The sequence below is a fragment of the Nanorana parkeri genome, unplaced genomic scaffold (assembly GCF_000935625.1).
Source record: "Nanorana parkeri isolate BGI_ZX_2015 unplaced genomic scaffold, ASM93562v1 scaffold410, whole genome shotgun sequence".
In the NCBI taxonomy this organism is placed as follows: Eukaryota; Metazoa; Chordata; class Amphibia; order Anura; family Dicroglossidae; genus Nanorana; species Nanorana parkeri.
In genome coordinates, this window is record NW_017306678.1 from 883,602 (window position 1) to 894,737 (window position 11,136).

At 39.7% G+C, this 11,136-nt stretch overlaps 1 protein-coding gene across 1 annotated transcript in view; it reads right to left on the bottom strand.

Moving 5' to 3' along the window:
- Window positions 1-2,288: 2,288 nt before the first annotated feature.
- TBX20 (T-box 20) overlaps window positions 2,289-11,136 on the bottom strand; it is a 37,950-nt gene continuing 29,102 nt past the window's right edge. Inside the window, exons 7-8 of the mRNA XM_018559664.1 lie at window positions 6,532-6,644; window positions 2,289-2,803 (exon numbers count right to left, since the gene is read on the bottom strand). Of these exons, the coding sequence (XP_018415166.1) occupies window positions 2,463-2,803; window positions 6,532-6,644 (454 nt within the window). The 3' untranslated portion in view covers window positions 2,289-2,462. The remainder of the gene's footprint in view (window positions 2,804-6,531; window positions 6,645-11,136) is intronic.

Here is an 11,136-nt window from a genome sequence, read left to right on the forward strand (position 1 = left end):
GAGTAGCATTCATTTTTAAACGCTTCAAATATTACATAACGTTGATATAACATTTCTGCAGAAATAAATATATTGCACTTAAAACAAAATTTCCATCAGGTGCCACGTCATAAACTTTTAACAATTACAACTGCATTTTTTTTTCTGCCATAAAATACATCTGTATAGACTACACTTATTTCCAGAGATCACACTCATTATAAGGGTAACAAAATGACACAGTAATACAGGAAACAAATAACATAGGCAAAAGTGAAATCCAGTTTTTAAAAGTAAAATAGGGCCACATCCTAATTTTTCAAAATGTGGCACTCATCCTCTTATAAAGGGAGGTTGAACCTGTGCTTAGAGTCGGGGCCATTGTAATCATAAGATATTGATTTGTTTTTGCATATTTTTATAAATATTGAACAGTCTGCCATCCCTAACATGACCATGACTTTTTGCTGACTGTGTTAATCACATAAACAATTGGACTTTTAACATTTTTTATTATGAGAACTCTTTCCAAACTCTTATATTAAATCTGTCTTTTCTTTTTGCGAGAACATATATGGATACATTCATCCTTTTTTGGAAAAACAAACTTAACACATAGGTAAAGGAGTCAAACGAGAAAATCATTATTACAGATTCCCTAAGAACTTAGATTGACATAAAAGTTCAGGTCCATTGGTATAGGTTTTTTTATAATCACATTTGACATTTGGATATATTGGTATATTGACTGCACATTTTAGTGCTGGCAATAGAGGATTCATGTATTGTTTATGATCATTTCCTGTATATTGGTGACAAACAAATAAACACAAGTGTTGATCAGCATCGGTCAAAGTAATCTTTAAATATAAATACGTCAATTCATACCAGAGATTGAAGCCATTAAAAGTGGTAACTTAATAAGGTAGTGGCAAAGCCACCTTTGTAATCCTTCATTGTACAAGAATTCATGAAAATAGGATTAGAACATTGTATATCTATAATATTTCATCTTTTTCTTGTCCTGTGGTGTTTTACCAGAATAAATATCTCTAATTAAAATGTCTTATTTATGACCTCCTAATTAGCAGTGGGTTAGCAAAGTTAAAGGCAAAGTGCACTTTTAAAAAATAATAATAAATGCATTCAGAAAAGAAAAAAAATTTGCATTTATAATTTTGTTTGCATTGCAGCCACTTAAGCATTGCAACCACAATCAGTGAATCGTGGGTACAATGGTAAGGTTATTGCAGATTCTCTTTCTCGAAGATGGACATTCAGTAACAGGGACGGGAGTAAGAATAAATGGACTACAAGTGCAGTGATGTTTATGTTCCATGCTCCATGTTATACCCCGAAAATTGGTGTAACATCTAACATGGTTTTAAAGATAAACTTAGCCTTTAAGAGTTTTCCTCTGAAAAATCTGGGGCTTCCAAGCTAACTTCTGAAATAACTAATTTGATACTGTTCTGTTTTCCACATTAATGACCTGAAAAATACTACTGCATCACTACAGAGATCTCCACATTTCTTTCCACCAGTGGTTCTATTTGCCACACCAAAGGTTCTATTTGCCACACCAAAGGTTCTATTTGCCACACCAAAGGTTCTATTTGCCACAAAGTGAAAGTTGTGCCCTTAAATCTAATGTTTTTTTTTCCTCAAACATAAAAGCATTTCTTAAACAAATATAAAGTACACACCATTTGTTATTGCTGAATATCAGCGTTGAAGTGCAGGCGGTTTCGAAATCCTATATGTTTACGTTTTAGAAAACCATAATTATTTATTTATCAACAGATGTTACAAAGGCTTATGGAGGGAAAACGAAATCTGCGTCCTGTGTTAAATATTGCCACTTTATGCTGGTCCCTAAGATGTTCACTGATCCACACAATGCTTTTACATGCACTAAACCGGATAATAAATAATTAGCATTTGTATTGAAATGGGAGAATAGCAGCAACATATGCTTCTAACGATTATTGCAATGTATCAGAAATCTGTATTTACAGTACTGCATTTAAACCATATATGTTTTTGTCAGCCACTCCAGTTAAAACATTAAAGCAGCAATGAATGTTTACCTAACATCAAGTGTATAAGGAGGAAAACTAACCAACAGTCAACACATCAATCAAAACTGTACACTGTTTACAGATCAACTAGAGGCCAGTTCTAATTTGCCAGATGTCAGTGCCAAAACTTGCAAAATTATTGTGGAGTATTCAAACAGTGGAGGAACCATTTCAATGTGATGTCTCCTTTTTCTTCAGCGTTCATAGGCTTGTCTCCGTGGTAAGTTACATACATTGCTGCTTACATTGTGAAGTCACATCAATAGGTTTAGTGCTCTTCTTCTCATCCTTCACTTGGTTCCTTATAATAGTGGCATGTGAGAATTGTTGCACTGGTCACCCTGTAATTGATGTCACTGCTTCAGTCATATATTATTTAGGTGTTCAAGTGCAACGTACCAGTTATACAAATGGAGTCATCACAGCAGAGGAGTGGCGCAGTCCTTGGATGGCTGCATAAGGTCCCTGCTGGAAGTAGTGATGGTACCTAGGCATGTGGAAAGATGGGAATGAGGGCCCGCTACCTTGCATGGTGCTTGCAAGAGCTGAAGGCGTGAGTGGCATGCTGAGTCGACTGTAGGGAGGCAAGGACCCTTGCATTGGATGCGGAATTGGTGTGGCCAGAGAAGCGCTGCTAGTGCCCAGCGCTGACAATGTTTGTGGGTGCTGAAAACTAGGGAAACCGGAAGTGGAGGATACCCAGGAGGTGAGGGATAGGTTGTCAGAGGTTGTAAAAGCTGATCCTATAAAGAAGAGACAAATAACATATTAATATCAGTTTAGGTCAATATAATTAAGATATCTCATAAAAAGATGTATGAAATGTGAGACATTCTCCGACTATGGCAATGCTGTCTGCAAGATATTTATCTGAGAAACACTATTTTAGCAATAGTAATTCAGATTTATAGCACAGCATGGACCTTCAGTGCAGGCTGTGGAAGGGAGAGGGGTCATAGAAGAGAAAAGCTAGCCATAGACACCTTGAATTTCAGCCGATTCCTGCTAAATTAGCCAAACTTCAAGCCATGGGTGGCCTTTTCATCACCACCTAGCTCATTAAACATTGACAGAGCCAGGTGCAAAATTCTTACCCGAAAAGTGGCTGCACCCTATCAGATGCAGTCACTGTTAGGCTATTTAAATAACTCTGGGTGCCAGGGGCTGTCTGAATACAATAGCTGGCAGGGGAGAGTCATCCATCCTCACTGTGTAGCGTGGATGGAGGAACCAAGTGATTTTCTCTTGTAGCATGTATGGCTAGCTTTGCAGTACTGAGGTCCTTGGTTTGAAAGTTTGGCCAGGACACTATCTACATGGAGTCTGCATGTTCTCGCTGTACTTTTGTTGGTTTCCCCCAGGTACTTCCATTTCCACCCTCACTCCAAACACATGCTGGTAGACTAATTGACCCCAGTATGTATGTTAGATAGGGACCTTAGATTGTAAGCTCCTGTGGGGAAGAGACCAATCTGAGTGTACAATATGTAAAGCAGTGCATGCATTGACAGTGCTGTATAATACCTGTAAAAATAGTAACAGGAGATAAGGAAAGTACCTACTGTTATCTCTTATCTGCCTCTACACTTTGACCTGATTTGCCTGAAATGAAAACTAAGGCCTGGTTCACACCTAGGCAATTGCAATGGTTGAGCCATTTTCGCGCATTTGTCATGCTTTTATTTTTTTTGCATAATTTGCGATATTGACATCTCAGTGCATAGAGATGTCTATGGGACCTAACCCACGTGGCATCAGCCCGAAAATAGCTCCTGCATCTGTTTGCACGACGGGCGATATCGCACTGCTAAGGTGTGAACTGTCGCCATTGACTTGTATGGGTTTTTGTGTTTTGCGCATTATCACACGACTGAATCTGCACGATAAAATGCCTTGATGTGAACCAGGCCTTAATCAAAGAACAAAAATTTTATATATTGCAGCTTTCCAGTACTCAGATGTGCTGACTGCATTCGTTTTTAGCAAGTACAGAACATTCCTGTTGATCTTCTCAGAAATGCAGTATCCCTGTTACTTCCTGTGAGCTGAACAAAATAAAAAAGAAACCTTGTCTTCCTCTGTAAATGACTAATGTTTCCATTTACTGTGTAATGGATATGACTAAAGGCAGACATGTATAAAGTCCAGCCTGGGTGACAACCATGGCTCCCCCCATAGATACAGTAGGGTTTAGATATACAGGTGAAACTCGGAAAATTAGAATATTGTGCAAAAGTTCATTTATTTCACTAATGCAACTTAGCCGTCTACCAGGAGATTTTGGAGCACTTCATGCTTTCTTCCGCAGACGAGCTCTATGGGGATGCTGACTTCATTTTCCAGTAGGACTTGGCACCTGCCCACACTGCCAAAAATTTTCTGAAATTGTAGATCTGGGTTTTCATGAGCTGTAAGCCATAATCATCAGAATTATGACAAATCACGGCTTGAACTATCTTGCTTTGCATGTAATGAGTTTATCTCATATATTAGTTTCACCTTTTAAGTTGCATTAGTGAAATAAATGAACTTTTGCACGATATTCTAATTTTTCGAGTTTCACCTGTACATTCAGTTCATGCACAGGTTTGCTCTTTTTGGTGTTTGATAAAAGAAAGAATCCTTCACAATTCTCTAGTATCAATAATGAGCAGTCCTGTATCACAAACCAGCTTATTATTACCTAAAGTACATGTTAAGGTAACCATTATTGAGAAAGTACCGTATTTGCCGGCGTATAAGACGGCTGGGCGTATAAGACGACCCCCCACTTTTTGTGTAAAAATATAGGTTTTGGGCTATACTCGTCGTATAAGACGAGTATAGCCCAAATGTCATTGCTGACCTGGAAATGCTAGCTTCTGGTTGGCATCCTGGCTGGATGGCTTACAGTAATATTAAACTCTCAAACTTTTTTTCAATAAGGAATCCTATCAAACAAACATACACTGTCCAGCAAAGTTTTTCTTTACATTCTTGCCCAAAGCACAGGTTTGCAAACAGCCGGCTGCAACTCATCCTGCTCCATTTCCTGAACTCCCTGTCCAGTAAAGAGCACAAGGAACAGCACAGTCTACAGCAGCCATCTATCTACTAGCTTGGAGAAGGGAGGAAGGCAGAAGCGGGGAAATGGCTGTGCCTGTGTGTTTGTGGAGACTAGGGATGCACCGATACCGCTATTTTGGTACCGAGTACGAGTACTGATCATTTTTTTTCGGTACTCGCCAATACCAATTACTGAGTACTGGAAGTCTCATTTAGGAAGTCAGGTGGCGTGTAATGACTCGCCACCTGGCTTCCTGATTAGTCGGGAAGCCGGGCAGCGTTTAAAGACTCGCCACCCGGCTTCCCGATTAACAAGAAAGTCTGTCCCCTCTCACCTCAGCATGTCCAGCCTGTCACCCCCGGGGTCTCACCAGCCAGGAGCGGCCTTCCTCCAGTACCCAGCCAGAGCCGTCTTGCTGGCCAGTCATGGAAGCCGGGCGCCGTGTAATGACGCTGCGCCCTGCTTTCTGATTGTCCGAGAGGTCGGCTCCATGCTCCCTCGTCATGAGATGACAAGGGAGCATGAAGCAGGCTTCCCGGCCAATCAGAATGCCGGGCGCTGCGTCATTACACGGCGCCCGGCTTCCTGATTGGCTAGCTTCCCGACCAATCAGGAAGCAGGGCAGCGTGTAATGACGCGCTGCCCGACTTCCTGATACAGGGAGTATCGGGCTAGGCATCGGAGCATTTGGGCGAGTACAAGTACACGACCAAATACTCAGTATCGGCACCGATATCGATACTAGTATCGGTATCGGTGCATCCCTAGTGGAGCCACATACAGCTTACTAGCACACACAAAGGTGGCTCCATAGGACCCTGCAAGGAAAAGGAGCCACCCTAAGACAGGATATCAGGGCCAGTGCCCAGGAGAGCAGCTGATTTTTCAGGAAGCTAAAACTTTTAAACATCAAGGAGCAGCATCCAGTGATTTAATCGGCATTTGAAATAGTTTAAAAACATTTTGACTTAAATATCACTTTAAGTATCTTCTGAGTGACTGACCTAAAACATGGATGTAGATCAGGTATTCTCACTTTCCTAATCTGTATACTTATTCTGGGTCACTCACTGAGAGAATAGTAATGGAAGCCAGACACAGCCAGACAGCTAGCATTTTCCGAATGGAGTCAGCAATCACAGCCTCAATAACTGGTTGCATCCCTTTTGCTTATGTATGTATGTATGAACTGCCTAAATATGAAACTTTCCAGCTGTTCACTTAATAAAGTATAGATAAGGTGACACCGTGTTTACTCTGAATACCAAACCATGTGCAAAGGGGAAAAAAAAGTTTTGCTAGTACATAATTTGGTATTCAAAGTGAACACATCTGCACCTTATTCTCTAACATTGGTTTTGCACAGTTAACAGCCACTCCTATTTGAGTAAATCAGACCCACTGCTACAGTTAACGTTCCCTTACCTCTGCTCTGTACCACCTGGCCATCTTCTGTCAAGACATCGTCATCTCCTCCGTAGGTTCGGATTGGAGATCTTGCATAAGAGTGTTTCTGAATAAGGTTTTCCACACTTTCTCTGCATAATATGAAGAAGAGAAAAAAAAAAACTTCTTTAATTAACAAATCTCAATTTTTTCTTCTTTTGTAGCAAGATAAGTATGCATCAAAACATTGCTAACAATTACAAGCATTTTATTTAGATATTTTCTGTTAATAGCAAAACACTCACTGCTTCATTTCTCAAAACTAAAAAATCGATTTCTCTGAACCTACTGTAAAGGCATATAGATAGTTGAAGATGGTGTTAGATGAACAATACTGTGCAACGCAGTAGAGCCTGGTTGGGTGTCATTGCTGGTCCTCCCTCTCCCAATGTGAGTGCTGCTGTAGAGGGGATAACAGGGTATCAAAAGAGATTCGGGTATGCCTACCAGATGCATGTAAAACACATTCAATGGTTTCAAATGAATCCATAACTAGATTAAATAATATTGTATCTGCCTAATTCAGGAACAAAGCTTGCACCTAATTAGGACATTTTTAAATCCTTTTTGAGATATGTTTTTGGTTCTGATGAAGATGGTTTAACCATTGATACGCGTTATCCCTAACTTATCCACTGCTTCCTATGATGCTCTGAAGTCCAGTCGGTTTTGTGCCATATGATCTCTAGTTGTATGCATGACCTTACAAGTTTTATACAGACGGACTTCTGTGAGTATAAATTTTGCCTTTTTATTTTAATTAATAAACACCCGGTATTACACGAACATTCGGCAATTGAACAGCAGCCCCTCTGGTGAAATCATATGGAATCTTTACTCTGGTCCCCTGGAAAGTGGGAAACTTCTAAGCGCTGAACAGCTTGGACAGAACTTTATTTTTTAATCCTTTGTTTAAAGTGTATTTCCACTTTTGCAGCCAAATTGGGATTGGGAACACCTATTTTATGTTTATTACATGTTTCCATCCTCAAAGCATAAGCCAAAATAAATATTTAAACATGCTTCTTGCGGTTTAAATTTATTTTACTTGTGTCAAAGGAGAACTATGAGGTGAGTGATTTCCACTCATCCTCATAGTTAGAGCCCAAATGTGACAAAGAAGCTGTCACAGGTCGGCTCTATTGATTGGGAAGTGAACAGAAACATGCACCGATCCGCTCACTACTCGATCGTCTCCCTCCAGTGAGTGGTGACTGTCCGTCACCGCTCCCCGCAGGGATTCCCTCCTCCCCGCTCTGACCCTCCAGCGCTGAGTGGAGGAATGAATAGTGGAGGGGGCAGGCACAGCTGGCTCTGCCTCTAGATAGTCATAGCCAGCTGTCACTCACGCAGCTGGGTGGCTCTCAACAGTATTGTCGGGTTCTGTCCCGGCCTCGGTGCATCGCGGGCTATCTGAGCTTTGGGTCACAGGAGGAGGTTAGTATATGTCCTCCTGTAACCCTAAAGAGAACAATGGGGAAAAACACTTCCCCATAGTTCTCTTTTAAGGTTTTCTTGGCTTCCTAATGTGTATTTCCACTTTTACAGCCAAATTGGGATAACATCTATTTTATATTTGTTACATGTATCCATTCACATAGCGTAAGCTAAAGAAAATATTTTAAAAATGCAGTTTAAACTGCTTTTACTTGGCTTAGGGTTTTAATGGTTAACATTTCTAATTGCTTATATTTCTTTGCAATGTTAGGAGAGGTTGTGAGGGGTCTGAGGTGGTTTGTCCATTGTATGTTAATTGAGTGAATGAGGAAACAAAATCCTCAAATTTCAGTACTAAGCCTTTCAATTAGAACAGATCACCGTGAAGGTGATGAGAAAAAACTGGAATCGGCCATCTTGCCTACTTTAACAAAATATCTTCAAGGTAAGTAATATATTTTTTGAATGATTTTTCTTTATGCTGGGGGAATAGGATCACATAACAAACATATAGAGGGTTAAGGGGTTTACATTTCTAATTGCTTCTCCTACGTTATAATGTTAGGAGGGGCTGTGAGGGGTTAAAAGATTAAAAGTCTGGGTTCAAATTTTAATGAAGTTAATGAGAGAAACACAATCCTCATCTTTTAGTCCTAAGTCTTTCTATAAGGATAGATCACTGTGAAGGTGCTGGGAAAAACCTGGAATCAGCCATGTTGCATGCTGCAACAAAACATTTAAAAGGCAAGATTAATTTTATTTTTTATTTTTTGGGGTATGCTGTGTGAATAGGAACACAATGGAAACATATAAAGAGGTTTTCTGAAACTGGACTACAAAAGTTGAAATACACTTTACGCTAAAGATGACCATACACTGCTGAATTTTGTACGATTACTGTATATCAGTAAAAATTCGAGCTGTTGGTGGCCCTTTCGGGGTCGGCCAGCTCAACAAACATAGTCAAAGGCGCCGGGTGAAGTGAAAAGTCAAAGGATCTGGGTGAAGGGAAAAGTCAAAGGAGCTGGGTGAAGTGAAAAGTCTTAAAGGAGCCGGGTGAAAAATTGTTGGCCGAACAGTGACTGTGTTCCGTGCTTCCACGGCTGCTTGAATACAGTAGTTGGCAGGGAGACTCCTCCACCCGTGCTGTTAAGTGTTTAGAAAAAACCTAAACATGTTTGGCAGCTCAGGTCAGTGAAATACAGTTCACTTAAATAAAGTCTTTATAAAGCCAAATCTTTTTTAATTTTGGATATAATGAGGAAAGGATAGAACATCTGGCTTCTGGTGTGTGTGTCCCCAGGGGGGATAATAACCCTCATTGTTAGATTGCAACATGACAGTCATGTTGGCGCATACAACAAAGTATATAAAACCCTTACTTCATTATAAATGCCATAAAATCCTGGAAATCCTTCATCACAATTATAGTCTATAGCCTAAAAAAGGGGTAGCCAAACTTCGGCCCTCCAGGTATGCTGAAACTGTCAATCCCAACATGCATCTGCCACGTGAAGTCATGACTGTGCCTGTCAGAATCATGCAATGCCTCATGGGATTTGTGGTAGAGCCACAGCTGGAGGGCCAGAATTGGCTACCCATTGCCTAAAAGGTCTGTTGTGTGAAGGAAACATGTTGCCACTAGATGGTGCTGTTTGAGAAGGATAAAAAGTTTAGGAGTTCTAACTGGGATTTATGCATTGACTAGGTATGGCCTGGGGAATAATCTCTTTATACAGCGTCTTAGTAAATGCATTATATCATCAAGCTGACAAATGCATTTTTTTTTCAGCACCCAGAGAAATAGGTTTCCAATCTTAAACTGAGAAAATATGTTAAACGTCAAATCAATAAATCGTTTTTTTATTAAAAATAAATTGCTTTTTTAAGCTCTAAGCCCATATGGGCTGTTCACTAGCATGAGTTTGTTTTAGCTATACAATGTACAGTAAAATAGAAGTTTATTACATGTTCACAATACATAGTTTACTGTGAATTTACTTATTAAAGTGGGCACTGCGAGTCTAGTAATAGCTGCTTTTTTCAATTATAGTGTAAGGTTTTAAAGCTTATCTAAATCGGAAAACTAAAATGTAATATATTGCAGCTTACCAGACCTGGTGGCTGCAATAGATTTCTTGTTTTTTTTCTCTTTCTTTTCCAGGCTTTTTTCCATTTATTTTACCTGGTGATATTTCTACCTGGTGATATTTCTAGTATCACTCTTTCTGTCCTAGAGTGACAATGTTCACTTACTGCACTGTATCAATAGAGGAGCAGCATTGTCACCCTAGACTAATCTCCTGATTTGAACTACAAACCTCTCCTCTTCTTATCTCCTTTAGCCCCTGGTTCACACCTAGAAATTTTTGAGCAGTTCGAAAAGCGTTTTTAACTGCCCAACACAAGAAATCCCATGATTTTCAATGGCCCTGGTTCAACCCTGAGCAGAAAAATGCCTAGCAGGAAAACGCCAGATGCCTGAAAAGATACAGTAGCTTCTTTGGGCAGTTAAAAGCGCTTTTTCTTCCCATAGACTTAATTGGAAATGCCCAAAAACACGAACAGAAGCATGTTGCACATTTTCGTCAGCGATTTTGCGTGTTTATACGCGCGTTCTTTGTACGCGCAAATAACAGCATACTGCTAATGTGCGTACAAATGTGCAAAAACGGTGCCGCCTAGGTGTGAACCAGGGCTTACATAAGGAGGTTGTTTTGATGTTCACAGCAGATTGCTGGGAAAACTAATAACCTTGTTTGTTATAATAGTTCAGTGCACTGGGATTTTGGCAAGATACAAAAAAATGTTTGTACTAGCAGAAAAAGAATTCTAATACCACCGCCAAATGTCAGAAATGGTTAGCTGCAATATATTCAGATTTTTGGGTTGTAATACACTTACAATAATCATTTAGCATTTGAGTAAATTGTTGTGAACTTTTGTTTGCAATTGTGAACAGCTGTCCCCTGGAATGTTTAGGGACCACAGACCACTAAACTGTTTTGTGTAAAAAAAACAAAAAATCCAAAACAGTATATGATTAAAATATTTGTACAATTGCACTCAAAATCTGGCTGGATTTGTCTTTCTTTATTGTCAGAAAAAAACACTGTGCGTGTGTGTATATATATACACATATATATA